Source organism: Scleropages formosus, chromosome 10 (assembly GCF_900964775.1).
Source record: "Scleropages formosus chromosome 10, fSclFor1.1, whole genome shotgun sequence".
In the NCBI taxonomy this organism is placed as follows: domain Eukaryota; kingdom Metazoa; phylum Chordata; class Actinopteri; order Osteoglossiformes; family Osteoglossidae; genus Scleropages; species Scleropages formosus.
In genome coordinates this window covers 16005563-16021924 of record NC_041815.1, presented here as the reverse complement: position 1 = coordinate 16021924, position 16362 = coordinate 16005563, and the positions used below count along the sequence as shown (strand labels likewise).

The window sequence follows — 16362 nt, the reverse complement described above, 5'->3', positions numbered from 1 at the left end:
TGGACGGCCAACGTAAGTACAGGTTGTTGTGCGTCAGAAATGCGGTAAGTGAGGACTACCTGCTCTAAACAAACTTTTATTTCACACAAATTTCAAAGCACCTGGATGCATCATCAGTGATGCACCCTGAGAGCATTTAGTGTTTAGTCTTTCAACATCAGGCTGCCTCACTCAGGTAACCCAACCAAGTTGGGATCCACAGCACACCTCGCTTGGTCCACAGCCATCTACATGCCTGCTCCACAGCCCCAGTAAAAGCTTTCATGGTCTTCCTCCTGTGACAGCCTGTTGTACCCAACACACTGTAAGCCCTATATAGGAACCTTGTTGCAAAGCCTTGAAAGATTTTTGCTTGAATGGGCTCCAATTGGGAGGCACGGTGGAGCAGTGGGTTTGGCTGAGTCCTGCTCTCGGGTGGGTCTAGGGTTCAAGTCCTGCTGGGGGTGTCTTGTGATGGACTGGTGCCCTGTTCTGGGTGTGTCCCCTCCAGCCTTGCGCCCTGTGTTGCTGGGTTAGGCACCAGTTTGCCACAACCCTGCTCAGGACAAGCAGTTTCAGACTGTGTGTGTAGCTCCAACAGAGCAGGTGGCATTATGGCTGTTTTATTCTTCCTTCCCATCCTTCCATGTTTTTTCAGTAACCACTCGTTTCAGTCATTGTTGGGGAGGTCCAAAGCCTATCCCAGAAGCACTGGGTGCAAGGCTGAACGGGGGTACACCCTGGACAGCATGCCAGTCCAATGCAGGGTAACCACACACACACACAAACACCAATTCACACACTATGGGTAATTTAGCGTCTCCAATCCGCCTGAACTGCACGTCTTTGCACTGTGAGAGGAAACTCATGCAGGCACAGGAAGAACATGCAAACTCTACATAGGCTGAGCCAGATCCAGATCTATGCCCAAATAGATTGGGCGCTATAAGGCGGCAGCACTACTTGCTGTGCCATTTTGCAGAGAACGTGAAACCAACAAATGAACGACACATGGGGCACACATACCTTTCTGACACATACAGTGTCACAGCTAGAGCCATCAAACCTGAAACCTAAAAGTTCCCTTCTCCATCTAAAGATGGAGCGCAAGATATACGGTAAGTCTTAAGGCGTGCACAAGATTAAAATAATCTTGCTGCTGATGGTGAATGGAAGTAGTGAACGACAACCAACAGGTTCTACTGGACTCCGCAATACCATCAGAAACACAAAACTTTAATATGGCACTGGGTCAGATGGTTGTGTGTGCAGGAGAGAAATTTAATTTCAATACTGAACAAGGACAACCTGTTCACAAACTCTACAGATTCTCAGAGTTGTGGTGTGATGTGATATCATTTGTATTCATGTATATCATTATTTGCTATTTTTTCAATAGGACAAAACCACTCCAAACGCTTGTGCCCGGTAGTCCATGAACTGTTAAATGACATGTTTAGTTGCTAATTGTTAAACAATGCAAGCAAAGCAGTACGTTCTGTCAAATCCAGACTGAGATACACTGGCTTCCGAATTTACGCACAAAATACACAGAGGAAATTTGTTCTTGATTTTTAATTTTAATATTTTTAATTTATAGGCACAGCAAAATCCACACACGCACATCGTCTGAAACCGCTTGACTCATACGAGGTCGCGGGAAGCCGAAGCCTAACCCAGCAACACAGGGCGTAAAGCTGGAGGGGGAGGGGACACACCCAGGACGGGACGCCAGTTAGTCGGAAGGCACCCCAGGCAGGACTTGAACCCAAGCCCTACTGGAGAGCAAGACCCGGTCAAACCCACTGCAGCACCACGCCCCCCACATCAAAATCAAATTGAGTTAAATTACTGAAATTAATATATCTTGTCTCCAAAAATTCCTATTCCTTTCCACCTGATGACCGATTGCACCATAAATGTTCAAAGATAAGAACCTTGTTTGTATTAGACAGCAGCCATAAACTCTGTGATAGGAAGATGAATTAAGTGCCAAACTTCTATCCTCCTTGTATACATGTTCCTGACATCTTCTGGTGTTCACATAAAAAGATGTCATGTTCACTCTGTAACAAACAGAAGTTTTAGAAAAGTTAAGAAAACTGTTAAAAATATACCCATCACGTCATCAGCAAATGCTGAAATAATAGCAAATTTTTGCTTTTCGCAAATCCCTTGAATTTATACCAATCAATATTCTGACAGATGTAAAAATTCACTTTTGTGTGTACAAAACAGGTTTTGGCCAGTGACTTGTTTTGAATTAGCACCTAGCAGTCTAATGTTTACATCTCTCTGATACTGAGCACTGAGGCCATGTGATTTTTGGGGGGTGCTTTGGTCCTGCTTGGCACAAATTAGAATATTCACCATAATAATTGTAAAGATGAAAACACAAAGAACCAAGCAGGCCAAGATGGAATATCAATCCATTAGAGGGTTGTTTTTAATTTTATTCCAAACATTTAAATATGATGTATGTTCTGTAATATGTATGAGTAAAATTTTTAGTCACACACACATCTTCGGAACCGCTTATCCCATACGGGGTCGCAAGGAACCGGAGCCTACCCGGTAACACAGGGCGTAAGGCCGGAGGAGGAGGAGGAGGGGACACACCCAGGACGGGACGCCAGTCTATCGCAAGGCACCCCAAGCGGGACTCGAACCCCAGACCCACTGGATAGCAGGACCTGGTCTAACCCACTGCGCCACCGAAAGCAGTAAAATATGATTTTCAGTTAAATATAAGCTGTGACACACTGACGTTCCATTCAGAGTGTACCCTGGTTTGGCTGGTGACCTGTGCTTTTCGGATAGGCTCTGGACCACCCTGGCTGTGAATTGGACCAGCTATAAATGAAAGCCAGTGAGTGAGAGAGTGAGTGCAGTAAAGTGTAAGTGCAAATTACACAACATTATAACAGTAACAATGAGAGGAAGAGTAAAGTGAAACATTCAATGAATCATTCACCCATCTTTGGTAACTGCTTGTCTTTGTAGGGTCACAGTGGTTCATAGCTTTCCTGGAATTACTGAGTATCGGGATTGGGTGGGTTCTCCAGGCCATCACAAGGTTGCCTTACACATATTATGGGAATTTAGAGTCACCAATTTACCTAAAACATACTGTAATGACTCTCATGGGAATTTGAGCAGGAAAATGTAAATAGTTGTATTGTGGGTAAAAGAGAATTAAGTGTTCCACCACTGTGGGAACTCATGGGGAATATAAGGGGGTGAGTGTGTTGACCAGTAAAAAGGAGGAGGAAAGCTTGAGGAGTGTCAAGCAGGTTGGCTTGAGGTGCAGGTCCTTGAAGAAAAGGGGTCCTTGGGCTGACAGCATTATTTCCTTGTATTTACACCTATACCGCTCGCTGTGCGTTGGTGTTCCAATAAAAGTTTACAATGAATGCTGTCTGTGCATCCTTCTTTGCCCCATCTTAACCCAGAGTGCATTGTGCTACAATATGTCTTTGGTAAGAAGAAACCAGATCACCCACAGGAGACCTGTGTGAGCACAAGGAGAGCATGAGAACTCCACACAACCTAAGGTGGACTAGAACCTACATCCATACTGCTCACTGATGACCAATAAATAATTTAAACTTTTCATCATCTCTTAGAAGTTTCGAAAGGGAGTCAGCAGCTGCTGTGTTCCGGTTAGGAGTTGGCATTCATTTTCAAAGTAGTTACATGAAAACACTCTCGTGGTGAAAACTCTTGTGGAGTCGTCATGTTTTCATGTAACTACCTGGGACATGCGTAGGTATCGTAACATTTTCAGTCATTATCACTTGTGGCCTAAAGCACAACCCTGACCAAGTCAAGGGACACTGAAAACATGGTGTTAGTGAATCTGCTTTCATAAACACTGCCCAGGGATAACACTTTGCTGTACAGTACGGTACCTACTGTGAATGGAAGTATGCAAGTATCCGAGGAATCTGAAACTCGCTCTTTTCACTTGTCCCTTGTTGTGTAAGCGATCACTGTACGACGACTATGTATGCGCTGTGACTCTGAAGAAAAGTACCTTCCATCAAAATTCTGAATATGTAGGGAACTCCCACAAAAATACTTTAAAATGCAACAAAGATGCAAAGTTCAGAAAGTCCTTGCCTGGAATTTCCATCAAAACCCAGCGCACAGTATGGATTTTACCACTTAGTCTAAGCTTTGTACATTTGTGGAAGTAGAAATGAGTCACAGTCACAAGAGCGAAACATAATCATACGCTATGGTTTTATTTAGGTATTGATTTCCTCCTCACTTATCTTTGTGAGCATATGATGGCATATGTGCCCCTTATCACGATTTCAAGAATAAAGGCATGTAATGAAATGCCCCAAGTACAGAGGTCATCGTTAAAGATCTAGACCCAGAATAAACTCTCCAGTTAAGACATGCGAGTGCCCGCTTTCTCCAGTCAAACCGAAAAAAAAGACACTTTGAGTTTGAGTCAGCCGGCACATCGTTTTCGAAAAATGAGATTTACCATTAAACAATGTCTCTTAAAGCGAAAGTTATCTTTTTCTTTGTCACCTGCCAAAAGATGTGAAGCCAGGGGATTAATTGCTAAGATACAAAAACGTCTTTTCTCGCCCTCCTCACACACTGTAGTGAGACAGTCGCAGACACACACGTGAGGCCACCTGTCTGTCCAGAAAGTCCGAAGCGCACCACTGTGCGAACCCGTCCCCTGCGAACGTGCGACGGCCGCTCCACGCGCGCAACACGCGTGACTTACTGACAGTGCGCCCGCGGTCCTCCTTCACTTTCGCTTGTTCTCCGAGGTGAATAAAACCCGAGCCATCGAGTGATCTCATCAGATTTCTGCTCCGGGACCGGAGGCGAAGAGGCGTCGAGGACATGGGTCACAGTCACACTTCCTCCACCTGTACGTACCTTTCCCTTCCCTTCCCTTCCCTTCCCTTCCCTTCTTCTACTGCTCCTTTCGATACTCCGCAGTAGCCGGTATTCTAACGAAAGGACTAGAACACACTGAAATGGAATGAATATTGGCGCGCTTTTTACAGCAGCCTATTTTCCGAGTAATATGATTATTAATGATAGTAATGGCATTAATAAATTCTAAACGCTGCAAAGTTTAAAGGAGGGAGTTGTTTAGGCTGTGAAAAAGTAGTCTCCTTCTTTTCTGTGAATTTTAAGCATTTATTGGGCTCATTTTAAGCAATCTACATCTATAAAAACTGTTTCGTTGGAAAAAAGTAACAGTTGTGTATTAACTTTATCTAGAGCATGTGAAGTATATATGATTTCAGATGTAATTAACGTTACTTAAGTCGTTTATGAAAATATGGCGAGCTATTAATAAATAAAATGTCTAGATGCCTAGCAGTTGTTGTGTGCCTTTTCTTTCGGGTCAGGGTTGTTTTTGTTTTTTGCTTTTCTACTGCGTTAGTGGTCCTATAAACAACCGAGGTGTAGTAAAACGGATGAAACGGCAGCAAAGCGCAGCAGCGCTTTTCTTTCTCGTCGGTTTCTGTTTCCCCGCAGCACCGAAGAGAAACGGCGGAGCATCAGCGCAGGATGCGCGGTGACTCATGCGCTAGTCGGAACAAAACCGCGTTTCACAGCGCTCTTGTCCAACACGTCTTATTTGATCGGCGCTCTTTCACTAACAGAAATTTCACAGAGAATTTTGTAAAATAGCTGAACCGTTACGACTATGTAAGGCTACTGATATAATAAGAGTATTGTAGCGTGCTGCGCTCTGGGTTCGGATGGATGGGACGAGACAGGACGCACGGACTTTGTACAATCACACAATGCGAACATTCAGCACACAAGGAAATAATACACTCAGTTCAAGGAGTCTTTTTCCTCAGAGCCCTGTAACTCAACCCAGCTTTCCAAACCCACTTAGCACTCATCAGTTTTTCATTCTCCTGCGGTGGTCAACATACACTCATCCCCTCATATTCCCTGTAAGTCCCCACAATGGTTACACACAATTCCATATTACCCATAATACAACTATTTACAATGAGACAATTTTCCCACCCAAACTCCCTGTAAAGCGGGGTTCTTACAGTATTTTCCAAGATTCTCAGTGAAATTTTCAGCGTGTCCTCCTCCAATACCAAGCGAGCTGCTTGACTTCCATAATATAGTGCTTCAAATAGATACAGTACAGCCAGTAACAGCAGCAGGGAAAAGCTTGACCCATTCCCAACTACTTTCCTAAACTGTTTCTAAAAAGGAATAGCACTAATAAGCTTGATTTGTTATTTAAAGGTACTCAGATATTCTGGTGTAACTAAAAAAAAAAAAAGGAGGACAGCTGGTAGTGTAGTGGCTAGTGTGAGTGCCTTTGAACCCAAAGGTTACAGGTTCAAGCCTCACCTCCAGCTGTAGTACCCTTGAGAAAAATACTTACCCTGAATTGCTCCAGTAAAATTACCCATCTGTATAAAGGGGTAAATAATTGTAAGTTGCTTTGGAGAAAAGTGTAAGTGTGTATGCTATTTAAATTGTATTTTTGGTCTCTCTCAGGGTTGGTCCTTGCAGTCCTGGTTGCAGTAGTTATAGCGAATGGATATGAAGATGACCCCCTGTTTAAATGTCTCCAAGATGAGGACTATGACATCCTCCTTCATATCATAAACAATGGCCTAGCACCCGCAAAGACACCACGACATGTCGTTGTTGTTGGCGCTGGCATCGCAGGCCTGACTGCAGCCAAATTCTTGCAAGATGCTGGACATAAGGTACATTTATATTTGGTATCAGAGCTAATATGTAGAACCTGTACAATAGTGTATGTTTTGTTTTGGTTGCTATATACAGCACATATTTCAACTGTAAAATTGCCTGAAATAATAAAAATTATGTTAATAAACTCATTTATGTATTCCCTGATTTGTATGCCATTTTGGAGAAAATGTAACTCATTCGTGTTACTAGGTGACGATCATCGAAGCCAGTAATCGTATTGGAGGAAGGGTGGAGACATACCAGAATCCTGAAGAAGGCTGGTATGCAGAGCTTGGTGCTATGAGGATTCCCAGTTTTCACAAGTGAGTGCAATCCCTGTGAGAAAAAAAAAAAAAAAAAAAAAAACAGAAAATGTAGCTGTATGTACAGAAGCATCATGAAAAAAAAGAGGAAGGTGTGCAACGTACAATACACCCCTCAAATGGGATGTCGTTTTTCACTGCAGACAGTGTAAATGCATTTGGATGTAATGTCATATGACATGCAGTATGTTAAAATATCTTCATGTGATACAATTCTTCGACAGGATTCTACTGAAGTTTTTACAGAACATGCATGTTAAGACAAACTCGTTCATCCAGTACAACCCCAATACATACTACTTTGTGAACGGAAAGCTGCTGCGCACTTACGCAGTGCACGATAACCCTGACCTGCTTGGATACCCATTGGCACCCTCCGAGGAGGGTAAATCAGCATCTGACCTCTTCAGCTTGGCCTTGCAACCCGTGAGTGCGGGGAAGGGGTTCTGCATTCCGACATACGCCGTTTTCGTTACAGTTCATCTGTCCTTCTGATAACCATTGCATGTCGGTATGCATATGGTGTGGCACTAATGCCTGTTTTTTTATCGCTCGCAGATTAGAGATGACCTGAAAAAAAGTGGATACAACTGCAAAACAGTGATGAGGAAATATGACAGTTTTTCTGTCAAGGTAACAATCTGTACTTGCTTGGCCCTCATGCACTGGCTTCAACATGAAACCACACTTCACCTGTTTGAAATCAAGGCTGTGTCTAAGATTTGCAGATTTTCAAACCGACTTACCGTCAAAAGATTATATATAGAGTGAAAGCAGGCATTGTGAAATGAACTTTGAGCAGAGCAAGCATAGACCATATAAACTGTTGCAGTGTTTTTTTAATACTCCAGATTTTACTGTGTACAGTAGGCTGCACTGTCACATAAATTTGTATGCCAGTTTGATTAGTCTACTATAAAATACCTTATATCTTTTGACTATCAAGCAGATCATTGTTATGCACTGAGAGATAAATAGTAATAAGTTAATAGTTCAAACAGTGTTTATTTCTCTCGTGTACTCTAAAACAAACCTATATTAAGGCGCACACTACAGAAACTGCTTCTTACAGCCTGTCAACTTACATCTCCAGGAACTTAAGGATAGTTGAACCTGCCTGAGCTGTTATGCTTTAGATATCCTCTACATCTACTGTTCTCTCATGACAGGAGTACTTGGTGAAGGAGGCCAACCTCAGCAGGGGTGCCCTGCGCATGATTGGGGACATCCTGAATGAGAACGGCTTCTTCTACACTGCCCTCACCGAGACCCTGTACATCCAGGCTGACATCAACGACAACACTACGTCAGTAAATGCATTAAACGGACACACCTCCTTCAGAAACATTGACACACTCGCTCTTAATGTCACTGTTACAGTCTTTCCTTAAGATTCCCAGAAATGATGTGCATTTGTTAAGCAGTCCATGTAAATAATATACTGGCAATTTTTATGTCCATCTACAAGCTGAAAAGTACAGAAAAATCACACACCGGTAATATTTCCCTTTTCTTCCCAGGTATTTTGAGATCACCGGCGGATTTGACAAACTATTGAAAACGTTCTACAGGGTTCTCAACTGCACCATTTTATTTGAGGCTACAGTCAAAGCCATCAATCAGACGAAGAGAGGTGTGACCGTATACTTTGAGAAAAAGGCTAACAAATATACCCTGGACTATGTCGCTGCTGACTACGTCCTGGTGGCGACCACAGCCAAGGCAGCCCTCTTCATGGACTTCCAGCCTCCGCTGTCAGCGTCAAAGATGGAGGCTCTGCGCTCAGTGCACTACTCTGGTTCCACCAAGGTGGTCCTGAGTTTCAAAGAGAGATTCTGGGAGAACGGAGGTTACGGTGGAAAAACAATTACGGACCTCCCAGCACGGTTCATCTACTACCCTAGCCACAACTTCACGGGGCAAGGGGGCGCCATACTAGCATCCTACACATATTCAGATGAAGCAGCACTCTTTGATGGAACAGATGAGGAGGAATTGAAAGCCATAATGCTTGACAACCTGGCAAAGATCCACGGGGAAGAGATCCGTGACGTCTACACAGGAGGCGTGGTCAAGAAGTGGGGCCGGGACCCCTTCAGTCACGGTGCCTTTGCCATCTTCACTCCCTACCAGAAGATCGACTACCTCAAAGAGCTCTGCAAGAATGAGAAGAGAATTTACTTTGCTGGGGAGCATGCAGGCGCACCTCATGGCTGGATTGAAACTGCCATGAAATCAGCTTTGAGAGCTGTTCAGAAAATAAACAATAGAAATGTATAACACAGAGAAACAGAACATACCTGGTACTATTTTTATATTCTTGGGAGCGGGACTGGTTGTTATATAGGCTGGTCAGCTGGCAGCCCATACGGACCTCTCGGGCACCTGCAGATTGCCGGTGGTGCCACTGTTCCACACCAGCATTACTGTAGCTTTCCTGTGGGCTCCACGGGAACAGCAGTACACAGGTCAGCAGAACACAGATCCATGTGGTCTGACCCATTATTATAAATGACAAAAACAGAACTTGAAATGGAAAAGCACTGACCATGAAATGGAAACAACTGTTCCGAGGACAGTTCAATGACATTTGACAAACCCACGTTGACAGGAAGCATGTGGTCTTAATAGGGATTTGGTGCAGTACAGCCCACATGTAGTAATTGCTCTAAGTCTTAATTTAACTGACACATTTATTCACAGTGACTTAACATACTAGGTGTGTACAACAAGCTGCTAATTTACTAATTTTTACACCTGAGTATTCTAATGGGAGCAGTTCAGCTCAGTTAAGTGCCTTGATCAAGGGTTAAATCAGACTGCAAATGAACAGTGTTACACTCCCACTAACATATATGCATTTAGTTTATAATTTGTTTTAAAACTATGCATGTTCTGTTTCTTACTATTTAACATTTATGTATAATGAAAAAAAATTGCACTGAAAAGTAAACATTGAAGACTCAAAAGTTTCTTTATGGTAGACAAGCATTCCACTCACTGCTATTTTAAACATAATACTAATGTCAGTCCCTGCAGGAGACATTCAGAAAGGTCTCAAATATGTTATGCAGCAAAGTTCAGATGATGAGCAGAGAAGACAGTAGATTTGCAATCACAATATCTCAGTAGAGCTACTATGCCAGCAGTTTAGAAGCCACAAAGCACAAACAGGAAACTATGAGGGCAACTGAGGACTTCGAGCTTAAAGAATGACCCAGATAAGAGTGAGAATCTGCCAATAGGGCAGACAAAGGCACACAAAAGGTATGAACAAAATTACAAACGCCGTTATTTGAGTCTTAACAAAAAGAGACATTATCGGGTTTATGATTAGGTTTTTGTTCTCTGACATGTACGTCGCTTTGGAAGAAGGAGTCTGTTAAATGAATAAATGTAAATGTGTTAGAAAAACAGAAGGCCTAGCTAATGGGACTTTTCCCAAATCAAAGACATTTACAAAAAAAGACAATTATCAAATATTTTCAAGTTGAATCTGCAAGAACAAAGAATCTGAATATGAGGTGTCATATGAAGTGCCCACAAAGATTTGTGTCGAAGACGGTTTCTTTATTAATTACATCTTATTTTTGGACATAAACACACCAAAAATGCAATGGCACAAAGGATATCCAAGTATGAATAAATGTTTTTGACATATCATTTCACAGTTGGTGTGAAGAAGGATGCCCAAGTTGTATAATCACCGTGAACACAACTTGTTCTTATGGTACTCTTGTGCGCAACGGTCACTACTTTCCAAGGAATCACACTAAGGGAGGATCCTCTGCAGCGGGAGGAGGCCATGCTTCTCAGTGCGCTCCCTTCTGCACCATCTGGGTGAAGCGGTTGGTGATGATCAGCGTGGTGTCGATGAATCGTTCCACACAGCTCACAAGGCACGTCTCTGTGCGAGAGTCCAGTCTGGAGCCCGGCTTTTCCACACACTTGTCCCAGCAGACATCCGTGAAGTTGTGCACCTGTCAAGAAGAAGCCGCGCAATATTGATGTCATTAACATACTGCTGTGGATTCAGAGGACTGTGGTTTTGACACTTAGAATATAAATATTTGTTGATTGTTCATTTTGAATAACTGCTTGTTCCACATACGGTCATGGCAGTCCAGAGAATATCACAGAAACAAGGGTACAAAGCAGGGTGAAATCTAAGGTTGCCTCCAATGTAACATAGGGAAAAAAGGCAATATGGACTCGCCAATTCATTTGAAACACATGTATTTGGACTGTGGATAACAACAGGAGCACCGAGGGGAAACCCAATGGCACACTGGAGGAATATGCAAACTCCACACAGAGCAAAATTTAAAGGTAAATCCAAACCCAAGACCCAGGAGCTGTGTACCACTAGCACTATCTGTTATGCCACCTGGGTTTTCCTGAATATACACAGAATATACATACATTTTAAATAAGCTCAGTCTTTCTTCTACTATATAATGACTTGTCAATGTAATTCATTTAATGTTTAAGCATCCATGTGTACTGCAAGATGTATGACATAAATGCTGATGATGGGCTGTCCAGTGATGACCGATGCTTGATGACAGCTGAAAAGACAATGGACAGTAGTGAGGGTTGGCAGCCCTTCCATAAGGAAGGCAACTAAATTTAAGCTACTGAGAGATTACTCAAAATGCTCGTATTAAACGTTAACAGTTTTTAATAAACTTTGGTAAACGCCAAATGCACGTGTGGCAAAGCCTGGCAGATCCTCGACGACTGAAGATCTACCAGGCCGAGATGGAACGCTTGCGCTTTGATTTACATTTATTCATTTAGCTAACACTTTTCTCCAAAGTTACTTACAATGTTAGCCTACCTACAATTATTCACTTATTTATTCAGCTGGGTCATGTCACCGGAGCAATTTTAAGGTAAGTACGTTGCTCAGGGGTACTACACCTGGAGGTGGGGATCGAACCTGCGACCTTGGGGACAAAGGCAACGGCTCTAACCCCTCTGCTACCAGGACACTTTGGGAGACTTTCTCAACAGACTCTTCCCCGTAAACTGATGAACCAGATAATAAAGTTAAAAAATGTGAAGCACCTGATTATGCTTCCAATATTTCATCGGAACATTTAAGCTTCAAGTTCAAGTGCATCAAAACCACTTTAAATTGACAGAATATAAAAATAGATTCTCTCCATAAACATTATTATATATCTGTGCTCATTGCTGACCGATTCATGGTGCAAAAAGGGTTTAGTAAGTGAACCTTGTTACTGATGAGCAGCAGGACACCACACACCACCAGGCTGCTGTGTGTAAACACTGGGGAAGCCAGTTGAATCTTGGTTAACTGTACACTGACTGTCACTGATCCCTCCGTCCGTGTTAACAACTGCGTTGGACTTTGGAATATGAATATTTTGCCAATTAATTTCCTTCATCTGGTGCGGATCGAAAGCAATCTGTACTCCTGCGTCCATTTAGCCGGCAGTAAAATGAAGCACGAAAGCAGAGTGTGTTGTCACTATCACACAAGTCAAGTTGAAGTAACCGGCTTTAAATGTTACTAATTTATTTATATTTACGTATCAGTTAGTAAACTGATGAAATTGGGGGGAAATCCAAGTAGCCTACTGACTATTTTTCACTGAATTTTCTTTCAGTTTGATCATCCAGAGCAGACAACCAACACGCCTTACCTGTGCTTGGAACTGAGCTTTCTGTTGCTCGATAGCGATCATCCTCTGTAGTTCTGATGCCTCCGCCTTTTCCGAGGCGTTTAAATCATAGTCGGAGTTAAAGTCTGTCATTTCAACGCGCCAAAATCACCAAACAAAAGGCAACCCCCGATTTCTTCCTATATCCGACTCACGCTAACCCACATGTAGCAACGGGAAGTGCCATGAATGAAAGCACAGATAATCTACAGACTCACAGATATGTTACTTGTCACCATTTTTAGTCCTCAGTTTCCTATGATTTCCACGGGGGGTGGTGAACACTGCATATGTAAAACTTGCTGTTTTTCTAATATTGTAGCTTTAATGTTTGTCTATCTCGCTTTATGCGTTATTTTGGAAATTTCGTATTATAAAGAATTGTAAGGCGAAGACGAAAAAAAAAGAGAAGTTACCTATACTTACGTGTTTAGAACTTCTGTGATATATCACCAGGGACGGTGCCTTTGAGTAACTACATCCGGGTGAGAGATTTGACCTTGGTTGTGTTGAACATGGCGACCCTCGTTCGGTTGACTTCGATCTGTCGCAGAGGTGTCAAGCGTATGTATCTTTATTTTATATTAATGCGGGAAAGCTGCTGCCTTGATTTTTATTATGTATTTCCAAACGTTTGAGTGTTAAATACCATGCGTCTAACTTGCCGAGGAGCTACCTTCCGTAGGCTGCGATTCGACAGACACAGATACAGATTTACTACAATTCCTAAGCCAAGACCGAGTCATCCTCCTTTGTCAGTTTATCCGTTAAAAAATAAAAAGCATCATGTGGTCGATCGTGGTTAGGGATCTGATCTGACGGTGGTACGGGTTCGAGTAGAAGAGACTAGTACTAGTAGTAGTGGTAAATTTCTTAGCACTGGTAGTGTGGTCCACTGTGTTTTGGTCTGACTTCTGCAGCTAACTTGACCAAAAATGACTTTTGTTACCAAAAAATATGTCCTCTGAACTGTGCGCGCTTTTTTATTATGGTGTCACCAGAGTGGATTTATGGTGTTAAATTATTTGGCCCAAGTTTGCTGTAAATGTGTACATTTTGTCAAATTATTGCCAAGTGTGAGTTCTACAATGAGTAAATATAATTTTTTTGAACATGTTTTAATTCCACTACAGATAAATATACCATGCAATCCAAGTTTATGGATAGTGCAGCCGTGTTCCGGTCTGAATGGCTGTCGTAGGTGTGCCTTGGCCTTAGTTTTCTTCATTAAGTAATCGCTTTCCTGCGTAATCCCACAGCTCTGTTGTTCAGAAACTCTCTCCTTGTGCGACCTGTCGTTGCTCAGAAAAAGGAACCAGACAGTATTTTGAGCGCCCAGATTCATTCAACAGCTCCTCAATACGGTGAGTCCATGAAGAACTACAGGGATTGAAGCAGAGATCAGTATTACTGCATTTCAGAAGTTCTCAAATTACATACGCTTCTTAGTTAAATGTATTCCATGTAGTTTTAACACTGTGAATTTCTTTGTCGGAACAGGAAGAATAGATAGCTGGGTATTTAAGGGAAACCTAATCTTTTTTCCTAATTGAACTCTACAGTATATTTTTAACACCGGGTTGTGTGTCAGCGCTGTAAAATCTTTTATGTCCATCGCTTGCAGAAAAAAATAAACTTTGATCCTCCTGTGCTAGCTCACAAATGTAAAAAATCCAATTTAATGTAATAAAACTAAGTTGTGCAAAATCTTCTAAAGTACATTGTAACAACATTCTGCTGCTTCCCATGCCTGAAAAACTTAACCTGATTAAAGGCTTACCTTTTTTGACATCCAGAAAGTTAGGTTTTACATAGCAAAGGGCTACAGGTAGCCAGAGGAGACTTTTCTGCTGGTAGCACTCTAGCTCTATTTACTTTCTGTCCTCAAAATCATGGAGACTGTATCATACACATGGATAAGAAATAAGTATTTTTTGCTTGTAACATTCATAAGTTTAATACAGATATATTTGCTGTTTGCATGGTATTTGAGTAATTTTAGAGCATTTTAAGAAATTTGTGAAATAAGCATTGTCACTGAAAAATCAAAAAAAAAATTAAAAGTGCCAACAACTAATTTGGAACTAGTTTGAATTATTGATATACAGGGAAGTAACTGTTATATAAAAGGACTTGGTGTGGAAAAGGGTGAATTTTTCCTGTAGTCTATTATTTCTACCTTTTGGGGGCAGTCCTGAGCCTTTCAGAATAATAAGGTTCCTACAGTACTTTGTGTCTATTTGTAATTCACTTACCTCACCTGTAACTTTCTGCACAGAAGTGGGCAGTGGCTCCAAGGCAGCCTCACGACACTGGACAGGAGAGCGGGCCTTAAGCGTAGTGCTTCTAGGCCTGCTGCCTGCAGCATACCTGTACCCGGGCCCTGTTGTGGACTACTCGCTGGCAGCCACCCTCACGCTGCACGGCCACTGGTAAGAGATGCGGAGACACCCCTGTTGCTGCACGCAATACCATCTTCCCAGACAGAGTGGCAAGGTTTCATGTTGTATTTTTATTTGAACTTAAACCTTCCCATTTTGTCATTAATATTTAATAGTTTTTGTTAGTACAGGACAAGATTTCTCGCTGTTAAAATTTTTTTCATAGGTCATTTATCGTCTTATCGGGTAATTGATGTGGATAGAAGTACATTTAAACTGTACTCTTTCATTTTGCATATAGTTTATCCGAAGGGTTTGTAAACCTGCTGTTATATTATCATGCCCAAGGATTTCTGGTTCCCTCTGGCTAGCCCTTCCTATGCTTGTCACATCCAAATGTAAATAATTAAATTCCTTCAGCAGCAGTGGAATTAAATGTTTAATTACTGCTGTCATCTGTGTCTTCAGTTAAATATGGTTAAATCTTTCTTTACTTGATCTGTACAACTTCCTGTTTTGGATGGTCTTTCACAGGGGTCTGGGCCAAGTGGTGACTGACTATGTTCATGGCGATATGAAGGTTAAGGTTGCAAATACAAGCCTCCTGCTGCTGTCTGCTGTCACTTTTGCTGGCCTCTGCTACTTCAACTACCATGATGTGGGCATCTGCAAGGCTGTGGCCATGCTTTGGAACATATAACTCCTGGGAAATAACAGCACTGGGGTGGAGATCACTTAACCTGTGTTTGTTCCATTTTTTTATTGTAAACATCCAGGGGATTACATGTAAATATGTCTGGCTGTAGTAAATTTTGGTATTTTTAATTATGAATGTTACTTTGAAATTTAAGGGTTATCTGAATTTTGTCATGTGCTCATCTGTTATGTACAATGAAGGAACTTCAGTCATACATTTTCAAATGTACAGATGTATCAAAATGCTCAAGCTTTGTGGTGCAATGAAAATAATGGTGGAATCTGGACAATGATTGGTGACAAATTAAGATACACTCCAGTATCCAATATTTAAAACCTCAGAATGAGGCAGTGTAACCCAGTATTTTTTTTGTTAATGTGGTCTTAAATGAGTTTGTACAAGATGTACTCTCTGCTACAGTTGCTCTTTGAAGGACATTTATATGGATTCTATAAATTCCCAGTCACTTAATCTCCCTGCTATAAATAACATTCAGTGTTTTTGAAGAAATCAATCCATAATACCAAAGCTGTACAACACTATAAAACTGGTATTTGTTTTATTTTGATCAC

The 16362-nt window shown here is 41.8% G+C and overlaps 3 protein-coding genes across 3 annotated transcripts; 2 read left to right on the top strand and 1 right to left on the bottom strand.

The window, feature by feature from the left end:
- Positions 1–4619: 4619 nt before the first annotated feature.
- On the top strand, positions 4620–9774 carry il4i1 (interleukin 4 induced 1). Its single transcript, XM_018742741.2, has 7 exons — positions 4620–4879; positions 6499–6713; positions 6910–7022; positions 7247–7448; positions 7581–7655; positions 8192–8328; positions 8543–9774. Exons 1-7 carry the CDS (start codon positions 4852–4854, stop codon positions 9300–9302), a joined length of 1530 nt encoding a protein of 509 aa, XP_018598257.2. The 5' UTR covers positions 4620–4851; the 3' UTR covers positions 9303–9774.
- A 797-nt stretch (positions 9775–10571) lies between these two features.
- timm8b (translocase of inner mitochondrial membrane 8 homolog B (yeast)) lies at positions 10572–12897 on the bottom strand. Its single transcript, XM_018742771.1, has 2 exons — positions 12695–12897; positions 10572–11002 (listed from the first exon to the last, which is right to left on the bottom strand). Exons 1-2 carry the CDS (start codon positions 12803–12805, stop codon positions 10835–10837), a joined length of 279 nt encoding a protein of 92 aa, XP_018598287.1. The 5' UTR covers positions 12806–12897; the 3' UTR covers positions 10572–10834.
- A 287-nt stretch (positions 12898–13184) lies between these two features.
- sdhdb (succinate dehydrogenase complex, subunit D, integral membrane protein b) lies at positions 13185–16332 on the top strand. Its single transcript, XM_018742671.2, has 4 exons — positions 13185–13276; positions 13972–14076; positions 14991–15144; positions 15628–16332. The coding sequence occupies exons 1-4, from the start codon at positions 13228–13230 to the stop codon at positions 15791–15793; spliced, it is 474 nt and encodes a 157-aa protein (XP_018598187.1). The 5' UTR covers positions 13185–13227; the 3' UTR covers positions 15794–16332.
- Positions 16333–16362: the final 30 nt, after the last annotated feature.

Bases quoted from the DNA above. Each gene is read 5' to 3' on its own strand.
- il4i1 (XM_018742741.2), top strand. From the start codon at position 4,852: ATGGGTCACAGTCACACTTCCTCCACCT. The intron at 6,714-6,909 runs GTACATTTATAT...TCGTGTTACTAG, and splicing joins TGCAAGATGCTGGACATAAG to GTGACGATCATCGAAGCCAG. The intron at 7,449-7,580 runs GTGAGTGCGGGG...TATCGCTCGCAG, and splicing joins TCAGCTTGGCCTTGCAACCC to ATTAGAGATGACCTGAAAAA.
- timm8b (XM_018742771.1), bottom strand. From the start codon at position 12,805: ATGACAGACTTTAACTCCGACTATGATTTAAACGCCTCGGAAAAGGCG. The intron at 11,003-12,694 runs GTAAGGCGTGTT...TCTTCTTGACAG, and splicing joins AAGCTCAGTTCCAAGCACAG to GTGCACAACTTCACGGATGT.
- sdhdb (XM_018742671.2), top strand. From the start codon at position 13,228: ATGGCGACCCTCGTTCGGTTGACTTCGATCTGTCGCAGAGGTGTCAAG. The intron at 14,077-14,990 runs GTGAGTCCATGA...CTTTCTGCACAG, and splicing joins TTCAACAGCTCCTCAATACG to AAGTGGGCAGTGGCTCCAAG. The intron at 15,145-15,627 runs GTAAGAGATGCG...GGTCTTTCACAG, and splicing joins CTCACGCTGCACGGCCACTG to GGGTCTGGGCCAAGTGGTGA.